The sequence below is a fragment of the Dendrobates tinctorius genome, unplaced genomic scaffold (assembly GCF_039654945.1).
Source record: "Dendrobates tinctorius isolate UK_male_01 unplaced genomic scaffold, ASM3965494v1 ptg000157l, whole genome shotgun sequence".
Taxonomy (NCBI): Eukaryota; Metazoa; Chordata; class Amphibia; order Anura; family Dendrobatidae; genus Dendrobates; species Dendrobates tinctorius.
Window position 1 is genome coordinate 3,628,084 of NW_027361824.1, and position 23,150 is coordinate 3,651,233.

Sequence of the window (23,150 nt, forward strand, 5' to 3'; positions counted from 1 at the left end):
GCTGCTCCAAATCCTCCCCAGCAGGTAATTAGCCTCCTGAGGGGAGGTGCAGGGTGCGGCTGCGGGGATTAGTGTCCTGGGCAGCACCTGGAGCCTCCCAACATCAGCATATTGGCTAAAGATTAATGCAGATGGCGACTCGCACTTTGCTCCCAGCAGAAGAGAAGCGCTATATATTCCCTGAGCCGACATTGCTCTGCAGATTCTAGGGATAAGAGACGGGGCAAGCTCTCTGCCCGCCACCTGCGAGACCTCTGCCCAACTGATCCCTGCCAGACTTCAGCCCCTGCCCACCTGATCCTTGCCTGATCCCTGACAGACTTCAGCCCCTGATCCCTGCCACCTGTCAGACTTCAGCCCCTGCCCACCTGATCCTTGCCTGATCCCTGACAGACTTCAGCCCCTGATCCCTGCCACCTGTCAGACTTCAGCCCCTGCCCACCTGATCCCTGCCACCTGCCAGACTTCAGCCCCTGCCCACCTGATCCCTGCCAGACTTCAGCCTCTGCCCACCTGATCCCTGCCAGACTTCAGCTCCTGCCCACCTGATCCTTGCCTGATCCCTGACAGACTTCAGCCCCTGATCCCTGCCACCTGTCAGACTTCAGCCCCTGCCCACCTGATCCCTGCCACCTGCCAGACTTCAGCCCCTGCCCACCTGATCCTTGCCAGACTTCAGCCCCTGCCCACCTGATCCCTGCCACCTGTCAGACTTCAGCCCCTGCCCACCTGATCCCTGCCACCTGTCAGACTTCAGCCCCTGCCCACCTGATCCCTGCCACCTGTCAGACTTCAGCCCCTGCCCACCTGATCCCTGCCACCTGCCAGACTTCAGCCCCTGCCCACCTGATCCCTGCCACCTGCCAGACTTCAACCCCTGCCCTCCTGATCCCTGCCACCTGCCAGACTTCAGCCCCTGCCCACCTGATCCCTGCCAGACTTCAGCTCCTGCCCACCTGATCCCTGCCAGACTTCAGCTCCTGCCCACCTGATCCTTGCCTGATCCCTGACAGACTTCAGCCCCTGATCCCTGCCACCTGTCAGACTTCAGCCCCTGCCCACCTGATCCCTGCCACCTGCCAGACTTCAGCCCCTGCCCACCTGATCCTTGCCTGATCCCTGACAGACTTCAGCCCCTGATCCCTGCCACCTGTCAGACTTCAGCCCCTGCCCACCTGATCCCTGCCACCTGCCAGACTTCAGCCCCTGCCCACCTGATCCCTGCCAGACTTCAGCCTCTGCCCACCTGATCCCTGCCAGACTTCAGCTCCTGCCCACCTGATCCTTGCCTGATCCCTGACAGACTTCAGCCCCTGATCCCTGCCACCTGTCAGACTTCAGCCCCTGCCCACCTGATCCCTGCCACCTGCCAGACTTCAGCCCCTGCCCACCTGATCCTTGCCAGACTTCAGCCCCTGCCCACCTGATCCCTGCCACCTGTCAGACTTCAGCCCCTGCCCACCTGATCCCTGCCACCTGTCAGACTTCAGCCCCTGCCCACCTGATCCCTGCCACCTGTCAGACTTCAGCCCCTGCCCACCTGATCCCTGCCACCTGCCAGACTTCAGCCCCTGCCCACCTGATCCCTGCCACCTGCCAGACTTCAACCCCTGCCCTCCTGATCCCTGCCACCTGCCAGACTTCAACCCCTGCCCTCCTGATCCCTGCCACCTGCCAGACTTCAACCCCTGCCCACTGTTGGATCTCTGCACCTGATCCCTGCCAGACTTCAACCCCTGCCCACCTGATCCCTGCCACCTACCGGACCTTTACACCTGCCTGCCTGATCCCGGCCACCTGTGGGACCTCGGCACCTGATTCCTCTGATCCCAGCCTCCTGTGGGACCTCAGCACTGGCCCACCAGATCCCCTGAACCCTCTGCTCCAGGCCACCAAACCCCGTGGCCCATGCCCACCAGGACCCGGAACTGACAAGTCACCCATTGCGGTAAGTACAAGACACTTATAACATTCAGACCAGCTACCAACAAACTGAAAAGTCAGTAATGTAGTAATTTTGTTGCAGTTCTCTGTTTGCTGTCAATGATCGGCAACATTCTTAACTACCTGTAAGGGGATGTGCAGGCGATCTGGAATTGGCAGCAGTGTTGTCCGCTGCCGGCTACTGAAGACGGGTGAATCCGCATGTGATCACTGAACCGTGCGAATTGGCAATGTGCAAGCCTGTCCGGACTAAACACTACTTGGGCTATGTGCCCACGATCCGGAGGTAGCAGCGGTTTGGACACAGCATGTTTTCGCTGTCTGTGAAGTATTAGGGTATGTGCACACACTGCGGATACACCTGCGGATTTGCAGGTAAAGTGACCTGCGGTTTGACACCTGGACAATAGAACAGGTGGCAAACCGCTGCGGGATCCACAGAAAGAAGTGACATGCTGCAGATTTAAAACCGCAGCAAATCCTTATGGAAAAATCCACAGCATATGCACTGTGGACTTGAAATCCCATTGGCTAACATTGTACTGTACTATGTCTGTGGAACTGCTGCGGATCTGCAGAGTGTGCACAGACCCTTAACTGAATCGTGCGGCTTTACTGCATTCAATACATTCTATTGACTTTAATTTCTGTTGCGGAGATTAGAGTCTGGAGAGACATGCCAAATATCAGTGTCTGCGGGTGATCCGCCGGCGCGCACAAATGCATAGCGGACATGGGATTTCTAGAAATCCCATCTAATGTGCTGTAACATCTGGCCGCTGAAGGTTTACACTGCACAGATCCGCAGCATCAAACCTGCAGTAATTCCTCACTATGGGTACCTACCCTTACTGATAAAGGTTTGTTCCAATGTATCCTGACCATGGTCTGCATCGCCAGTCACTTCAGGCCTTATAGTAAAATATATGCATATATCAACGTATTAATATTTTAGAGCAACTTTGCAAGAAACTGGACACCAGATTTATCTAAAGGGCTGTCACACTGTAGAAGGATCAACTTTATTCTCATTTGCACAAGGAAATACTAGAAGCAATGGGATGAAACTGAATGGGAGGAGACAGATTAGATATTAGAAAAAACTTTTTGACAGAGTGATCAATGAGTGGAACAGGCTGCCATGAGAAGTGGTGAGTTCTCCTTCAATGGAAGTCTTCAAACAGAGGCTGGACAGACATCTGACTGGGATGATTTAGAGAATCCTGCTTTGAGCAGGGGGTTGGACCAGGTGGCCCAGGAGGTCCCTTCCAACTCTACGATTCTATGAATTAAAAGTGTTGATGTAATAGGGTCATAGTCTGTTATAAATTACTGAGGATTTCACTGCATCCTGATTAGCCAGACTACTGATTCTCCGGTGCTCTGAGCAATGTCAGATCATGGAAAGAACCAAGCCTGACAGCGATCACAATGTAGAGCCATCGAGACCTGCTCCAATTATACTGCAAACATTCATCGTTCTAGAGCCATGCTGCGCTGCCTCCTCCTCCTGACCGCAGCTTCCTTACTGTCTGCTGCCAAAGAGGACTATATGAATGTATGCATCAACGGGACACACCAAAAGACTGAGCCGGGACCGGAGGACAAATTACATGGTCAGGTGAGGCAAGAACAAGAATGGATCTAATGTTATACTGCCCCCTATGTTCAAGACTATAACTACTATAATACTGCCCCCTATGTACAAGAATATAACTACTATAATACTGCCCCCTATGTACAAGAATATAACTACTATAATACTGCCCCCTATGTACAAGAATATAACTACTATAATACTGCCCCTATGTACAAGAATATAACTATTATAATACTGCCCCCTATATACAGGAATATAACTACTATATACTGCTCCTATGTACAAGAATATAACTACTATAATACTGCCCCCTATGTACAGGAATATAACTACTATAATACTGCTCCTATGTACAAGAATATAACTACTATAATACTGCCCCCTATGTACAAGAATATAACTATTATAATACTGCCCCCTATGTACAGGAATATAACTACTATAATACTGCCCCCTATGTACAAGAATATAACTACTATAATACTGCCCCCTATGTACAAGAATATAACTATTATAATACTGCCCCCCTATGTACAGGAATATAACTACTATAATACTGCCCCTATATACAGGAATATAACTACTATAATACTGCTCCTATGTACAAGAATATAACTACTATGATACTCCCCCTATGTACAAGAATATAACTACTGTAATACTGCTCCCGCTATGCAGACAGGAGACTTCTGGGTCCTGACTTTTGTGGCCTTTATTCTGTTTTCCTCTGCAGTGTGAGGCATGGAAGGACAAGGCCTGTTGCACGGAGGACACTAGCCATGCTGCTCACCGGGACCAGTCTTACCTCTATAACTTTAACTGGAATCACTGTGGCATGATGTCTGAACAGTGCAAGAAGCATTTTATCCAGGATACGTGTTTCTATGAGTGTTCCCCAAACCTGGGGCCCTGGATTGAGCAGGTAAAAGAGAGGGACAGGGCTAGTAATGTGCCAGGTGTCAACTGCAGTCTACAAGGGTAATGGGCTCCATACACTTTTACCTTTTACTTCTAACGCTGCAATCACAATTGTGCATGCAAGTCATTGATAATCCTCCAATCACTTCCAGAGCTGCATTCAGTTTATAGAATGTTTTTGGCAGCTGTTCAGACAATTCTTTGTTGCCTCGCTGCATTGAATTTCAGGAAGTGTAGGTGTTTTTGGTGTTTTTTTTTTTTTTAATGGTTTTATGTACAGTAAATTCTGTAGATAATATCCTATAGCCAAGCATTGTTCAGAATGCAGCTGGGTGTAATTGTGATTTAATGGCAGAATTGTGAGTTCAGCTCTCGCTGTGACTGGATTATCAGGCTAAGTGCACACGTACTGGAACTCTCGTGGAAATTACCACGAGAATTCCGGAATTCCATTCCGCAGGAAAATCGCATTTTAAATTCCCGCGATTTTCCCTCGGAAAAACTAGCATTTTGCAAGCGTATTTAGCTTGCAAAATGCTAGCGTTTTCCAAGCGATCTGTAGCATCGCTTGGAGAACTGATTCACAGGTTGGTCACACTCGTCACACATAGTGTATGACGAGTGTGACCAACTTTTTACTACTGAGGCCGCCTATGCAGCATCAGTAGTAAAAGATAAAATGTAAAAAATGGTGTTATTCTTACCTTCCGACGTCCCGCGCATCCGTTCCCAGTAATCCTTTGCGAAAATGCCCGCGATGACGTCCGTTTTCGCAGGATCGCGATGACCGAGACTTCGCTATCCCGCGAGAACGGATGCCATCATGGGCATTTTCGCAAAGGCTTACCGGGAGCGTGGAGAGGCGGGAAGGCTGCACGGGACGCCGGAAGGTGAGAATAACAATATTTTTTTTTTTTTTTTATTTTAAATTCTATTTTTTTTTACAGGGATATGGTGCCCGGAGGACAGTCTCCTCTCCTCCGGACAGTGGGTACCATCCGCATTTGTTCTGCTTACTTTCCGCATGGTGTGCACAGCCACATGCGGGAAGTAAGCGGAACAATGCATTCCTATGGGTGCGGGATCGCCGCGATTCCGCTAAATTAATGAGCATGCTGCGGTTTTTACCACGAAGCGATTCCGCCACGGTAAAAAACACAGCATTAGCACAGTATTGCGGAATCCCATAGGAATGCATGGGATGCTTTTTCGCGGCAAAATTGCGCAGTTAAAACCGCTGCGGAAACGCAAAAAAAGCCACGTGTGAACTCAGCCTAAAGCTTTTCTCTTTCGCCTGCAGGTGGACCAGAGCTGGAGGAAGGAGCGCATCTTGGATGTTCCCCTCTGTAATGAGGACTGCAAGGGTTGGTACAATGACTGCAAAGACGACTACACTTGCATGGAGAACTGGCACAAGGGCTGGAACTGGACGGACGGTGAGTGTCGCCCCCTCCTGGGACTATGACTGGATCTTGCCCAGTATTTCTCACCAGAGCTGACGCTCAAATATGGCCGCCTTAAAGCTGCATCTGTCCCTTTATTCTTAACAGGAGTCAATAAATGTCCGGTTGGGACATCTTGCCGGAAGATCGGAGTCGTCTTCCCGTCCGAGAAGGCTTTCTGTGAGAAGCTCTGGAGTAATTCCTACAAGTTTACGGAGCATCTGCGGGGCAGCGGGCGGTGTATGCAGCTCTTTTTTCTCAACAACACCGTCAACCCCAACGTCAAAGTGGCTGAATACTACGCCAGTCTCAAGGGCTCCAGCTCTGACCCTCGCCCGGGGCTGCTGATGTTCCTGCTGCTCTTCTTATCACTGCCTGTGGTGTAAAGTTATGGGATTATAGCCCTCAGAGCTGCGCTCAATCATCTAGGACTCGGTCACTGACTGCTGACACCGTGACCATGTGCTGTGCTGCCCTCTGTGTCGCTGCTGTGATATTCTGTTACTCTACTACTGTTCTTATATCGCGCATCACAATGTATAACGTATTTAAAGGGCTATACACTAATTAATAAAATCGTGTCCATAGGAGGTGATGTGTGCCCGTATGTTCTCTCTCTGCAGCAGGGTGGCGGTGGTCTTTGGTTGTGACTTACTCCCCTCTACCTAACATGTGGGTCGCCCTCCCAGGGCTGTGGGGTACTCGGTACCAGGCCCGATGAACTTTAATGGGAGATGTCACGGCAGCTGGGACCCAGCCCGTGGCCCTGGGTCTCCATTACAAAGGGGAATGTTCAGTGTGCTTATGATGATTAAATGAGTCGTGATGCCACCTGTGGTGTTCGGCAATGAAGATGTTAAGCCGACGCTGCAGACAAATCCTCTGGGACAGATGGTGTGATGCAGCAGTGATGTTATAGCTCTCCACAGGCAGGGCTGTAGTCCCAGGGCAGAGTAGGTGAAGTGACGCTTAGATGGTGTAGTGTCAGGCGCAGGGGGCATGTAGCAGTGCCGAGCAGGTTGACGCAGGAATAAGTGGAGGACACCAGGGCATGTAGTTCCAAAGCATTACTCAGTCTATTGCAGGTACAGGTGCCCGCATCTGTGCTGTGTCCTCCGGGTCAGGAGCTCAGCCAACTTCCAGGCAAGATGAAGTCCTCCTCTCCAACACTCCGCCAACATATGTGCCTTTTCTGAACGTCTCCCTATTAGCGCCTTTAGATGAAGTACTCCTAGTACTGAGTTACACTGGAGTTCCTCCTGTCAGATGTTCCTATGAACTCTACTTGTACGGCAGACAGCTGTAGCCTGCTTCGGGGACTCCTTGCTACTAAGTCCCGGCTCTCTATCTCGTTGCTGTTGTGCCCCCAAGTCTTGTGTGGGACTAAAGTGGTGACAACTTCTATTCCTCCGGTGTCTGCTGCAGGACCATTAGTATCCATATAACCGCGGGGTCCGGACCCTGGCCTTGTGCTTATAACTCGGGAAGGGTTCTCCTCTAACCCTAATTCTTAGTTCTCTTCTCCTCACATTCCGTACTAATCTTTCCCTTCTTATAGAGTCAGGATTTCTATCAATGTTCCTTTCCTGTGCCAGCGGACCCAGATCACTGAGGTCGGCTGCAGCACTTCCTTCATCCATCCCACTCCGGGGATCTCCTTTCACAGACTGACCTCGTCAGACTCCTGTGACAAACTGACTCAATCCCACACTCTTCCTGCTCTTTGGTGCCAACTAACTCCACCCGCCTCCCAGCACGCTTCGTGTTCCAAGCAGGGAGCCACCAAAGGGTGCTTTGCTACACTACTATGTTGTGTGGGGTGCAGGTGTTGGAGCATGGTCAGGTGTCTCCACCTTACCTAGATGGTGGGGTACCACACCTCAGGAGGAGGTGCAGTACCTCTGTGGCGTCACATATGCACACTCTACTAAATTGAGCATTCCAGTGAATGGGGTGGAAGAAAACTACAGATATCTGGATAATGGGAGTTTATACAAGCATCTTTTCATTTTAAGCAGGACCCTCTTGAGAAAGGGTTTCAGTTTCTGGAAAAACAATGTTCTCTGTGAAAAATAAGAATCTTTTAGTTATGGTACCTTTTAATGGCTAACAAAAATAAAATGATGTTCGGGTATGTGCATATGTTGCAGATACTGCTGTGAAATTTTCCGAGCAGATTTTGCTAAATCCGTAGGTAAAATGACTGGGTGTGTGCACACGGTGCGGAACTGCAACCCTCAGATGTCAGCGTTGGCAAGGCTGGTAATCAAGAATAGAGGGGTCTCCATGCACTTTTTTTTTAAATTTAAATTCACAAAATAACAGCGTGGGGTCCCTCCCATGGATACTGACCCCCTCCTTACCTCAGCCTAAAAATTTCAGCCCGCAGCCACCCAGAAAATTCAAATCTATTAGATGCGCCAATTCTGGTGCTTTGCCGGCTCTACCCACTTGCCCTGAAGCGTGGGGTTCATATTTGTGGAGTTGATGTCACCTTTGTCTTGTCAGGTCACATCAAGCCCACGGCTTAGTAATGGAGAGAGAGACGTCTGAGACACCTATCCATTACTAATCCTATAGTTGCCGTCAAAAGGACGCAGGTGCCGCCAAAACGCATACTGCGCACGGCCTGCGTCCTCAGTGATAAAGATGGGGGATGCATGCAGTGTCATGTGCCTGGAGGCGGAGCTACCGACGGAGGCGGGGCTTAGAGGCGGCCGTGTGCAGGCCAACGCTGCGGCCTTTAACGCAAATGTGAAACCGGCCTTACCGTGGGTCACTGAGGCTGCATTCCCAGCCAGGCTGACCTCAACACCGTGAAAAAAGTCACTGAGTTCACCGCAGATCACACAAAAAGTCACTGAGTTCTCCGCATTTCAGCTCATTGTGTGATCTGTGGTGAACTCACTGAGCTGAACTCTGATGAACTCAGTGACTTTTTCCCCACGGTGCTGAGGTCATCGCAGTTCAGCCCTGCTTGGAATGCAGTCTCAGTGAGCAGCGGTAACCTCGATGACATCTCCGCTAGTCACTGATGCTGCCCTCACAGCAGCTCATTCATCAGTGGTTCTCGGCATGGACGGTTCCATCTTGACACTGTCCAGGTTGAAAACTTTTAGGGTCTGTGCACACGTTGCGGATTCTGCTGCCGTGTACAGTACCATTATATTCAATGTAAAATAAATAACGCTGTGCACATGCTGCGGAAAAGTCCGTGTTGAAACGCAGCAGTTTTGAATCCGCAGCATGTCAATTCTTTGTGCGTATTCCGCAACGTTTTTACACCTCTTCCATTATAGGAATCCGCAGGTGTAAAAACGCAGGGGAAATCCGCACACAAACTGTAGGAAATCCGCACTAAATCCGCAGGTAAAACGCAGGTCATTTTACCTGCGGATTTAGCACGATCCACGTGGAAAAGTATGCAGCAGAATCTGCAATGTGTAAACATACCCTAAATCCCCAGAAATAGATTACGCTGTGGGACAGAATGACACAGGGAGTTTTTTTTATTTTTGCTTCATTACAGGAGACAAGGGATTACGTCAAATGGGCGTTAGGGGAATATAAGGCTATGTGCACACTTTGAGTATTTGCTTGCAGAAATTTCTGCAAGGTTTCTGCATTTCATGGCAGGAATAACGCTGTGGCAAAAACGGGTGTTTTTGCCGTGATTTGGTGCATTTTTGCCACCTTTTTGTATGTGCTTTTGTACAGCAATGATGGCTTTTTTTGAGTTAAATAAAGATATTTAAAAAAAAAAAAAGTTTTATGATGTAATTTCTTGGTTCAACACCTTCATGCTGATGCAATGTGGCATCAGGGTAATGGGATTAAGGCAGCAGGTGTCACCGACATGTAGCTCTAGGCTTAGTAATGAAAAGGTGTCAGCCCGACACCCTCATTACTAAGCCAATAAATAAACGCAAACACAAACAAACAACAACACCCATTGTCACCAGCCTATGTAGGAGCATTAACAGAACGAACATACATAGGCTGTAACCAGATAGCAACTGTTAATTTTAAATAAAAAAAAAAAAACTGTGTGGGCTCCTGCGTAATTTTAATAACCAGCAGAGGGCAAGCCGATGGCTGAGGTCTGTTGTTTATAGCCTGGGAAGGGGGTAATACCCATGGAGCTTCCCAGGCTATTAATATCAGCTCACAACTGTATACTTAGCCTTTAATGGCTATTAAAATGGGGGACTACTCCAAAAAAATGACGTGGGGTACCCCTATAATTAATAAGCAGCAAAGGCTAGGCAGAAAGCTGTGGGATGATATTAACCCCTTTCCGACATTGGGCATAATCGTACGCCAATGTCTGACTCCCTCCCTTTGATTAACCCCTTTCCCAAGGCATGTCAGCTGTTTTGAACAGCTGACATGTGCACGCAATAGCTGCGGGTGGAATTGTGATCCACCCGTGGCTATTAACCCGTTAAATGCCACTGTTAAACTCTGACAGCGGCATTTAACAAGCGCTTCTGGCAATCGCGCCGGAAATACGCACACCGGTGAGCGGCGTCACGTGATCACGGGTCACTGGTGTATTGGCAAGACAGCCGTAGGTCTCCTACAGACCTCTACGGTTGTCAGTGCCGGATTGCTGTGCGCGCCACCCAGTGGTCGGCACTCATAGCAAGTGAGCAATTCTACTACATAAAGGCAATCTGACCATTGCCTCTATGTAGCAGAGCTGATCGGGTTGTGGCAGCTTCTACTCTCCCATGGAGACTATTGAAGCATGCCAAAAGAAAATGTTTTTAAAAATATATAAAAGTTCAAATCACCCCCCTTTTGCCCCATTCAAAATAAAACAATAAAAATAAAATCAACCATACACATATTTGGTATCGTCACATTCAGAATCGCCTGATCTATCGATAAGAGAGGATTAACCTGATCGCTAAATGGTGTAGCGAGAAATAAAGTCAAAACGCCAGAATTATGTTTTTTGGTCGCCGCGACAAGTGCAATAACGGTCGATTAAAAGATTGCATCTGCACCAAAATGATATAATTAAAAACGTCAGCTCGGCACGAAAAAAGGAAACGCTACGGGTATCGGAAAATGGCAATTTTTTTTTTTTTTTTTTAACAAAGTTCTTAATTTTTTTTTCAGCACAGATAAAAAATAAACCAAATTAACCTAGACATGTTTGGCGTCTATATACTCATAACGACCTGGAGAAATGGAGAATCACAATGACAGGTCAGTTTTAGCATTTAGTGAACGTAGTAAAAAAAGCCAAACAAAAATCAAGTGTGGAATTGCACTTTTTTTTGCAATTTCACCGCACTTAGAATTTTTTTTCCATTTTCTAGTACATGACATGGTAAAACCAATGATGTTGTTCAAAAGTAAAACTCATCCCGCAATAAACAAGCCCTCACACGGCCATATTGATGGAAAAAGAAAAAAGTTATAGCTCTGGGAAGGAGGGGAGCGAAAAACGAAAATGCAATCCCGAAAAAAAATCCTGGGGTTAATAGCCAAGGAAGGGGCCATGGATACTGGCCCCTCCCAGACTAAAAACATCAGCTCTCAGCTGCCCCAGAAAAGGCGCATCTACAAAATGTGCCAAATCTGGCGCTTAGCCTCGCTATTCCCATTTGCCCTGTAGCGGTGGCAAGTGGGGTTCATATTTGTGGGGTTGATGTCATCTTTGTATTGTCGGGTCACATCAAGCCCAGAGGTTAGTAATGGAGAGGTGTCTATAAGACACATATCCATACTAATCCTATAGTTTTATGGTAAATAAAGACACAGCCAGAAGAATGTCCTTTATTAGAAATAATCACACAGACTCCTTTAATAATCTTAATTAAACCATACTTTCCGAACGCCTAATTTACTGAAGCCGGCATCTCCTGCGACAAAAATAAAATAATAAACCACAATATTCCTCACCTGTCTGCAAAGATCATCCATAATGTCCCACGACGATCCTGATCACTTTGAGAGGAGTCACATCAGTGATGTTACTACTCTCAAAGACAGCCGGCGATACACTGACAGGAGGTAATTTCTCCAGAGCATGCTGATACTCCATATGTGGGCGAAAATCACTATTTGGGTGCACGGCAGGGCTAATAAGGGAAGGAGCACCATTTCACTTTTTGAATGTAAAATTTACTGGAATAATTAGCAGTCGCCATGTCGCGTTTGGAGAGCCCCTGATGTGCCTAAACAGTGGAAATCCTCCACAAGTGACACCATTTTGGAAACTAGACCCCTTAGGGAACTTATCTAGATGTGCATTGAGCATCTTGAACCACCAGGTGCTTCACAGAAGTTTAGAATGTTAAGCCGTGGAAATAAAAAAAAAAAAAAAATCACATTTTTCCAAAATAAATCTGTTTTAGCTCCATATTTTGCATTTTCATAGGGTTGACAGGTGAAATTTCTTCATATAATTTGTTGGGCAATTTCTCCTGAGTACACCAATACCCCATATATGGGGGAATACTACTTTTTGGGCGCATGGCAGAGCTTGAAAGGGAAGGAGCACCATTTGACTTATGGAATATAAAATTTACTGGAATAATTAGCGAATGCCATGTAGCGTTTGGAGAGCCCCTGATGTGCCTAAGCAGTGGAAACTCCCCCCCCTCAAGTGACCACATGTTGGAAATTATAACACTTTGGGGATTTATCTACAGATGTAGTGACGATTTTGACTCCATGGGTGTTTTCCAGGAACAAGCGGCGTTGGATGTTGCCGACTGAAATTTGCAGACTGCCATTGTGGGGACCAGTACAATGCAGGGACCAGTACGTTATGCCCAGCTCTTGCTTCTGGACACACGCACCTGTAAATTAGGCGGGCTCTCATCACTATAGAAATCTCAAACATGGCGCTAAATGTTGTTTAGGCACACTGGGGCTCAGAAGGGAGGAGGGCATTTGGATTTGGGAGTGCAGACTTTGCTGAATTTCTTTTGGGGAGCGTTAAGCCATTTAGTTTTTCCAGAGCCTTTGTGCTACCTGTAAGGTGGAAGCCCTATATTTCCATTAAGAGATGACAGATCTGAGTGGGGACTTCCTTTTTTGTGGATTGAGTGGAAGCTTTTATTGGGAACATTTTACATAACGTTTGGGATCACATTTATCCGGCTCTCTACGCTGAGCACTTACTTTGGGATTTCCATCTAAATCTCTGAGTGACGTGACAGATGAAACCCCAGGAGGGATCCATTCACTATAATGAGGCAGCAGATTTACGCTGGACTCCGTCTGGCCTCTGTTCAGCGGTGTCCTTTACAGAAGTGCACAAAACTGTGGCCTTTTATGCAATAATAAAAAGACGGACACTGCCGGATCACAGGTCCTGTGGTGCCCACAGTGCCTCCATCTGCTTCATTATAGGGAATCTTCCGCTGGGGGCTCTGTCTGAATCACGTATTTCAGACATTTACACAGAAACTTTGTTGCAAGCACTCAGCGTAGAGTGCAGGATAAATGTTTGCCCAGCCTTACTTAGATTTTTGGGAGGCAGAATGAAAAAAATCAACAACATGTGAAGAATTGGTTTTATTTATTTTTTACGCCGTTCCTAGTGCGGTATAAGTGATTAGGTGACTTTATTCTTCGGGTCGGTGCGATAGCAGCGATACCAGATTCATATCGGGTTTTTATGTTTGGCAGCTGTCACACACTAAAAGACACTTTTTATTGCGAAAACTAGTTTTTGCATCACCACATTTTGATAGCTATAATTTTTTCATATTTCGGCCGACAGAGTCATATTGTGGCTTGTTTTTTGCAGGATGTTAAATATTATTAGTTATGGATTTATATTAGTTATGGAGTTGTATTCTTATATGTTCTGTACGGGACATTGCCTTCCATTGCATGTGCTATTTTAGCAAGTGGTAAATGTCAGCTCACTACATATTTAAGTTTAGCCTTGAGGTAAGTGTCAAACTCCATATATACCGAGATCACGTGCTTCAAGAGACGTATATAATTCATGGCTAACTGTAGAGGTCGCTGTCTTCTTCCCTCACCATCATGAAAGACAGACAAGAAGATGTCATCTGTGCTGGGCCATGACATGACATAACAGCTGGTATAAAAAAGGGGGAGACAGAAGCGCACAATAGGGTCTTATCCAATGATATAAACGTTTCAACAGATATGGATCCACTCACCTGGTTCAGTTGTGTGGAACACAACAACCATAAGCACAAATGGCTAGGATCCGATGAACTGCAGCAATCAGCCGGTCACTAGAATTGCATATATAGGAAGGAGAGAAGTCCGGCTTTCAGGATCGCGCTGTTCCAGTCCAAAGTTCACAAGGAGTTAATCCAAGGACCAAGCAGTGATTATAACTTTCTTTTTATTCCAAAAACTCTACGCGTTTCATGTACACACTGTACACTTCCTCAGGAGCAAAGTTACCAACTTTGCTCCTGAGGAAGTGTACAGTGTGTACATGAAACGCGTAGAGTTTTTGGAATAAAAAGAAAGTTATAATCACTGCTTGGTCCTTGGATTAACTCCTTGTGAACTTTGGACTGGAACAGCGCGATCCTGAAAGCCGGACTTCTCTCCTTCCTATAACAGCTGGTATGTTACTTTACTACGAAGAAGCCTAAGAGAGACAGACGCCATTTGCCATGTGAGATCCCGGAGAGAAAGAAGAATACACGTTGCTTTGCTATAAACTAATGGACAATCTCTCTTTCACCTATTTTTATTCACCTGTTTTTCTGTAATAACCTTTCTTTGATGGAAGAATCCAAATAAACCACTATATTTTTATCTGGTAACTAGTCCTGAGTATTTTACAGGATAAGCATTATTTTACATTGGAGAGCCAGCCAGATCTGAATTTTTGTACTTTTTTGCGGATTTCCCTCCACTTGCCCAAAAGGGGGATTGAACTTTGCTAACGTCATATGTGCAAGTTATCAGGAAATCTACTTACAAGAATCAGACAGAACCTAGAAGTAAGAATTGCCAGATAGATTGAGAAGTACTACAAGTGCCAAAGTGCCAGACGTGCTGAAGCCAAGACGTGTGAAGACAAGAGCCCAGCGTTGTCCATTAAAGGAACAAGCTGAGAAATTTCAAGGTAAGAGAAATGGATGTAATTAATTCTCTTGCTAAGCAGAGTAGATTGAAATTTAAGTCTGTAGACAAGTCTAATCCAGAAGTATTATGGCTAAGATTATATGCTGAGTGCGAACTGGCGAATCAGAAGTTAGACTGTAAATTCTTCAATAGAGAAAGAGAGAGATTAAAAAATATTCTACAGATGGTAGCTATATTTCATAGATCTGTGTCAGAGAAATCCAAAAATGATCGTGTAGAGGATAGTGATATTCCCGAGATTTACTGTAATGTGGAGAAACAGTTACAAGTAGCAGGAGCCATTGAAGGTGACCTTGCAGACGTGGAACAAGATGGAGAAGTAGGAGGAGACTTCAGAACTGACGTAGATGACGTACAAGGGAAAGACGTACCACTAAAAATAGACGAATCAGAGGCCCAAATCCGAAGGAAAGTAAGAAAAACTTTGCTAAAGATATGCAAAATAATACCTGCATATGATAATACAATCCATGTTTGTAGAAACTCTGAGGTTTTTGAAAGTTGTGTTGATAAATTTGATTTATCTAACGAGGAGAAGAATCAGTTGTTCAAAATGTGGGTCCCTGTAAATTTTGCTAGGAGATTGACTTTAAAGTTATCTGGTGAAACACATGAGAATTTAAATGATAAGGACAGATTAAAGATTCTTATTTTTTGTTCATCAAATGAAAATCATCCAGATATTGATATTCTTCAAAAATTAAGGATTGGTCGGAAGGAATGTATTTTTACGTTTATGTCCATATATGAACGTTTGTATAGAATGCTGAGTGAGAATGTCAAAACACCGTCCCTCATAAGGAGTTTTGTAAGCAAATTTTGGTTTCTAAGTCCTGCATCTCGTGTTATTGCGTCACAAAAAGATTCTTTGTTTGAATGTGCGCAATCCCTTGATTTTGCCAGAAAACACGAGAATCGTGAAAGGAAAGTAAATTGTGCTAATTTTGTAAAGACAGGCAGAGTAAAATCTTATCAGAAGCCTGTATTAGCAAAGCCTTCTAAAATGAGTTTTCCCCGAAATCAAATCTATGAAGAACGAAGAAAATCACATGTTTGTTATAAGCCTTATGGAATGATGCAAAGGATCACCGAAAAGACACAAATTGAATTAAGAAAAATGATGAGATTTGATTTTCTTTCTGTAACCAAGATGGCCGAATTTGACAGACAGAAGCAGGTGGTGAGTGACATCATGGCCTGTAAACTGAATACTCTGCTCCAAGAATCTATCAGCTTTAAAATGGCAAGAACCTTTCAGGATATTTTTTGCAGAGAAATAAGTATGGGTGTAGGAATTGGCTAGGAAAAAAGTAATATATATTGTGTAAAAGTGTTATACAATTAGTGAGTTATATGTAATTATTTTATAGAGTATAATCCTGTAGTTCTATGGTTTGTGGATATATACATATTCATACAGTATATATAGAGTGTTTGTAGAAGTAGAAATAGTAGAACTGTATTTTTTAATGAAAATTAAAATCTACATCAGTAATAATATTTAGAATTATGAATATGATATTAACCTTATCTTTTATGTTTCCTTAGAATTTTCATTTCAAAGCAGGACTTAATCGGGAAAAATTCTCTTCCAAGGATTTATGCCTTTATTTACACAGGAAGTTGCAATAATTGCATGATTTTATATATCTAACCCTTAAAAGAAAATAACTAATTGCATTTTAAAATATGTTCTGTGTGTGTGCCTTCACTGCATGGCATGAATGACAACCACAGCAGGTGAAATTTGAACTTTGTTCTAATAATACCAGTATACTAGGTCCATGTTCTTTAGGAAAAGAATTTTTAAGGGGGTCTTAACTTTTGCAAACCAATGGAATTTTTTTCCAGGCCTAAATGTCAAGTATAGCTATACATATACATATATTTATGTCATGTGTATTTGGGGAATATTCAAAGAAATATTAAGACTAAATTTAAATAGTTTACAATGCATTGATAATTAGGATAATTTGGGTTAAAATACGTGTATTCATCACACCTTCGTATGTGAGGTATTTGGTTTAAACTTAAATATGTGACACAGTCTGAGTGACAGTGACTGAGTGTATGAGCAGCTGCTGAGCGAGTAATGTGATACGTTTGTGAGGCCTCAGGATCCTGAATGCATGAGAGGAAGAAAAAAAAAAAACCCCAAAAGCTTTTATCTTTAGGAGGAATATGCAGATCAGTTAAATTATTAGAATATTAGGATATATAATGAAATATTATCTATACAACATATATTTCTATATTTCTATAGTAATTATTATTTCTTGATTTAGTTAATAGTGGATAAGTGCAAAGTGCAATCGCACATCAAAATGGTTTATGCAAATTAATTTTTCCAAAGGATAATTTTATGATATTCAAATTAATTTTGATGGTTACACATCTTCAGACAAATAATGGTATAAGCAAGTATAAATTCACATAATTTATACATTAATTATTTTTAATTTTGGTTTTGATAAATGAATTATTTCATGAAACAATATTTTTTGGTATTAAGGGGGAAAATATGTTTTTGATCCTGACTACATCATCACATTTGATGAATACCTCTTCTTCACACATTTTAATAAAGAACAAATAGAAATAAGGTACAATGGTATAAGTATTGGGTATAATAACATTAAATATTATAAAGAGTCATTTCTTTACAGTAAGAGGAGTAATACATGCAAAGTTGCATAATTTGAATATTTTGGTAACACAAGTTTATGACAATTATGAAATAGTCCAGATCATGGAAATATTAAGGGTGTATGTTACTGAAGACATAACTACTCTGCATCAACATAAAGGCCTTATTTTTATTTTTATTTTTATTCTTATTTTTCATTATTTTTAATTCTTTCACCAATATTTAGTAAAGTAATATCTACTGAGAATATTGCTTCATTAAATATAGCAATGATATGGTTTTATTACAAAGGAAATGTTTCACTTCTGAGTTATATGCAACAATTCTTTTATTCATTCATTCGCTCACTCATATATTCTTATTTTGGTTCATGGCTTTACATTCCTACATATTATTAGTATAATAAATATATTCCTTATTAATAAAGATGATAACACTGGTTACATAAAACACAGTGACACCTATGGGTTGAAAAAGGTAATTACACCTATGACATAAAAAAATGTTCTATCACATGAAAAAATATGGATAATAATGTATTATCACTTATTATTGGTTTATTATTTCAAATATTGAAATCCATATATGGTACAAATTCTGATAATAATTATATGGATATTACTGATTGCTATGGTACGCTGTGATATTATAGGATAGGGAAATTACCAGATTTGGTATAGAATAGGGAATGAAGACTTCAAGCAAGATACTGAAATTACGTTAATAAAGACTTTTCATATTTCAAAACTTTATTGATTCTTATCAGTTGCAAGAAGAAGAATGCCGCGATCCAGAAGTCCCAGAAGGTAACAAAGCTATGATTACTGAGTAATGAACTGTGTTAATTACAAATGCAGTATCCACCACTGACAATCACAAGTGCAGAATCCACCACTGACAGTCACAAGTGCAATATCCACCACTGACAGTCACGATTAAAGTGTCTAACCTGACAACCAGAGGACGATGATCCTATGATGCTGAGAAGAACTGTGTTATCACGTTCTTATCAAGTTCCAGAGGTTTCTAATCACCTGTAAAGCTTCAATGTAAAGCTGGTGAACAATGAAGGTAATTATCAGGAAGCTACAACCCTGACATATGTCCTGTGCATTAGGACAAGGACTGGTTATGGTGCTATGTTTAGCAAGGAAGAGTCATTTTAACCCTTGCTTTGCTGACCAAAGACGTCACACCTGTTCAAAGACCAGTGCCGATGGAGGATTCCAGAATATCCAAGGCGAGCCAATGTAAGCCCAGGTTTTTAAAGATGACACTGCACAGATATTAAAGCTGCATAGACTTTGTTTTCGTATTAACATTTGAAATTATGGACTTTGATTTGATACACAACACGATTTCTACAACATCTATATGCTAGAGAAAAACTGTGGTTTTAAAAAGAACCAAGAAGAAGACAGAAGACATCAAAATGAAGACCAGATGACATCAGATGATGATGACTGGACCTGAGATGCTTCAATTTAGACTTAGGGAAGTATAATTATACATATTGTATATGAATATTGTTCACAGATTACCATAACATGAATTCACATCAATTATGTCATTGAGTACTTATAACGGTAATCTGATATTATTATTATTATTATTGATATTAAATTATTTTGTCAAAGAAGAAGAAAAGAAGAAAAAAGATCTCATTATATTTTGAGGGTTCCAATTAATGTCTGTCTCCCTCAAAAGGGGGAATTGTTAAATATTATTAGTTATGGATTTATATTAGTTATGGAGTTGTATTCTTATATGTTCTGTACGGGACATTGCCTTCCATTGCATGTGCTATTTTAGCAAGTGGTAAATGTCAGCTCCACTACATATTTAAGTTTAGCCTTGAGGTAAATGTCAAACTCCATATATACCGAGATCACGTGCTTCAAGAGACGTATATAATTCATGGCTAACTGTAGAGGTCGCTGTCTTCTTCCCTCACCATCATGAGAGACAGACAAGAAGATGTCATCTGTGCTGGGCCATGACATGACATAACAGCTGGTATGTTACTTTACTACGAAGAAGCCTAAGAGAGACAGACGCCATTTGCCATGTGAGATCCCGGTGAGAAAGAAGAATACACGTTGCTTTGCTATAAACTAATGGACAATCTCTCTTTCACCTATTTTTATTCACCTGTTTTTCTGTAATAACCTTTCTTTGATGGAAGAATCCAAATAAACCACTATATTTTTATCTGGTAACTAGTCCTGAGTATTTTACAGGATAAGCATTATTTTACACAGGACAAGTTGACGTTTTTATTGGTACCATTTTCGGGTACATGACATTTTTTAGATCGCTTTCTATTCCGATTTTCGGGGGACAGAATGAACAAAAACCTGCAATTCAGGAATTGCCTTTTGTTTTGTTTTTTTATACTGTTCCACGTGTGGTAAAATTGATAAAGCAGTTTTATTCTTCAGGTCAGTACGATTACAGTGATATCTCATTTATATTTTTTTATGTTTTGGAGCTTTTATACAATAAAAACTATTTTATAGAAAAAATAATTATTTTTACATCACTTTATTTTGAGAGCTATAACTTTTCTTATTATTCTGCTGATGGAGCTGTATGGCAGCTTATTTTTTTGCAGGACAAGATGACGTTTTCAGCAGTACCATTTTTATTTATATCCGTCTTTTTGATCGCATATTATTGCGCTTTTTGTTCGGTGGTATGATGATAAATCATTGTGTTTTGCCTCGTTTTTTTACTTATTCTTTTAAGGTTTTAACTGAATGGGTTAACTATAGAGCAGGTCGTTACGGACACGGCGATAACAAATGTGTACTTTTATTGTTTTTTTATTATTTTTTTACATAAATGTATTTATTGGAAAATATTTTTTTTATTTATTTAGGAATTTTTTTAAAAAATATATTTTTACACATTATAATATATATATATATATTTTTTTACCTTTTCTTACATTGTCCCCGTATGGGACATGACTCTATAATGTCAGATCACTGATCTGACACTTTGCATTGCTTAGTATCAGATCGGCGATCTGACAGGCAGTGAAGGAGGCTTGCCGCGCCTGCTGTTAGCAGGCGCTCACAAGCCGCCTCACTGAAGGACCCCGTGGAAGGGCTCCCTGCGCAATGCTTCTCTATGCCGCTGTCACTACTGACAGCGGCATCAGAGGGGTTAAATGCCCGCGATCGGTGCTAGCACCGATCGTGGGCATTGCTGCGGGGTGTCAGCTGTCACATACAGTTGACACCCGCACCTGATCAATGCAGCACTCAGCATGAGGCCGCGCAATCGGTGCGCCGTACTAGTACTGCTGTTTGCGGGAACGCACCTCCCGCAGAGAAGTACTAGTACGGCACATGTCGGGAAGGGTTTAAATAAAAATGGAAAAGTGTGTTTTGTTTTTATTTCAAATAAAAGACTTTATTCTGGCTGTGTCTTTATTTAACATATAACATTAGTAATGGATAGGCATATTATAGACACGTCTCCATTACTAAGCCGTGGGCCTCAGGTCACCTAACAATACAAAGGTCTCATCAACCCCACAAATATTACACCACCTGCCACAGGACAAGTGGGGAGAGTTGGGTAAAGTGCTAGAATTGGCGCATCTAATAGATGTGACTTTTCTGGGCGGCTGCGGGCTGCTATTTTTAGACTGGGGGGGTCAATATCCATGGCCCCTTCCCAGCCTGAGAATACCAGCCCCTAGCTGTCTGCTTTAGCAAGGCTGGTTGTCAAAACTGAGGTGAATCTCACACCATTTTTAAAAATTATTTATTTATAATTTAAAAAAAAAAAAAAAAACAGCGTGGGGACCCCTCTATTCTATATTTTATTTATAGCCCAGGCGACGGCTGCTCTTGCTGTTATCAGTTGAATATAACTCTCAACATTGTCCTCTGCTCTCACTGATCGCCAGCAGAGCAGGTGAGAATGATGACAGCACTAACTGTACCACTGATTCCCTGGCGCCGGTAAGTGTGGTACTGATATAACACATGGGCATCACACGTATACCACAAGGGTTACACAGACTCTGATATCTCCGGTACTGTTTTTTTCTGGTACTGGAAATATCAGGATGTGTGAAGGAGGCCTAATGCACAGTGGTACCTGCTGTGGAATTAGTAGTCGTCCCCTGTGTGGCTGCAGAGATTGCACCAATGTTATGTTCGCCCCTGAGATCGTTGGCAAATCTGTAAGTCTTGAAGTTGCGATGCTCCGAAAACAACGTTGGATAACACAAGTCTAGAAGTGAAGAAGTTAATGTAATATGTAGCAGATGACAACGTCCATGGCTGTACAGTTCAGCGCAGTGCAGTGCTCTGCACGTCACTGCGGCTTCAGTTCTGGGCCCCCACATCACGCCGGCCACAGTTCAGCACAGTGCACCCCACATCACGGTGGCCGCAGTTCAGCACAGTGCACCACACATCACGGCGGCCGCAGTTCAGCACAGTGCACCACACATCACGGCGGCCGCAGTTCAGCACAGTGCACCCCACATCATGGCAGCTGCAGTTCAGCACAGTGCACCCCACATCACGGTGGCCGCAGTTCAGCACAGTGCACCACACATCACGGCGGCCGCAGTTCAGCACAGTGCACCCCACATCACGGTGGCCGCAGTTCAGCACAGTGCACCACACATCACGGCGGCCGCAGTTCAGCACAGTGCACCCCACATCATGGCAGCTGCAGTTCAGCACAGTGCACCCCACATCACCGCGGCCGCAGTTCAGCACAGTGCACCCCACATCACGCCGGCCACAGTTCAGCACAGTGCACCCCACATCACCGCGGCCGCAGTTCAGCAGAGTGCACCCCACATCATGGCAGCCGCAGTTCAGCACAGTGCACCCCACATCACGCCGGCCACAGTTCAGCACAGCGCACCCCACATCACCGCGGCCGCAGTTCAGCACAGTGCACCCCACATCATGGCAGCCGCAGTTCAGCACAGTGCACCCCACATCACCGCGGCCGCAGTTCAGCACAGCGCACCCCACATCACAGCGGCCACAGTTCAGCACAGTGCACCCCACATCACGGCAGCTGCAGTTCAGCACAGTGCACCCCACATCACGGCGGCCGCAGTTCAGCACAGTGCACCCCACATCACGGCGGCCGCAGTTCAGCACAGTGCACCCCACATCACCGCGGCCGCAGTTCAGCACAGTGCACCCCACATCACGGCGGCCGCAGTTCAGCACAGTGCACCCCACATCACGGCGGCCGCAGTTCAGCACAGTGCACCCCACATCACGCCGGCCACAGTTCAGCACAGTGCACCCCACATCACGGCAGCCGCAGTTCAGCACAGTGCACCCCACATCACAGCGGCCGCAGTTCAGCACAGTGCACCCCACATCACCGCGGCCGCAGTTCAGCACAGTGCACCCCACATCACTGCGGTCGCAGTTCAGCACAGTGAACCCCACATCACGGCGGCTGCAGTTCAGCACAGCGCACCCCACATCACGGCGGC

The 23,150-nt window shown here is 44.1% G+C and overlaps 1 protein-coding gene and 1 long non-coding RNA gene across 6 annotated transcripts; one reads left to right on the forward strand and one right to left on the reverse strand.

Annotated features, from left to right (window-relative positions):
* Positions 1 to 31: 31 nt before the first annotated feature.
* On the reverse strand, positions 32 to 1,411 carry LOC141051522 (uncharacterized). Of its 5 annotated transcripts, XR_012220654.1 has the most exons (4): positions 1,279 to 1,411; positions 989 to 1,214; positions 457 to 924; positions 33 to 269 (listed from the first exon to the last, which is right to left on the reverse strand). It is a non-coding gene; the product is annotated as an uncharacterized lncRNA (long non-coding RNA). The 5 variants fall into 5 exon arrangements; XR_012220650.1 differs by lacking the exon at positions 1,279 to 1,411 and having other exon boundaries at positions 32 to 269; positions 989 to 1,111; XR_012220653.1 differs by lacking the exon at positions 1,279 to 1,411 and having other exon boundaries at positions 33 to 481; positions 514 to 924; positions 989 to 1,111.
* On the forward strand, positions 479 to 6,494 carry LOC141051521 (folate receptor beta-like). Its single transcript, XM_073548470.1, has 5 exons — positions 479 to 1,948; positions 3,430 to 3,565; positions 4,278 to 4,466; positions 5,763 to 5,898; positions 6,013 to 6,494. Exons 2-5 carry the CDS (start codon positions 3,434 to 3,436, stop codon positions 6,288 to 6,290), a joined length of 735 nt encoding a protein of 244 aa, XP_073404571.1. The 5' UTR covers positions 479 to 1,948; positions 3,430 to 3,433; the 3' UTR covers positions 6,291 to 6,494.
* The last annotated feature ends 16,656 nt before the right edge of the window (positions 6,495 to 23,150 follow it).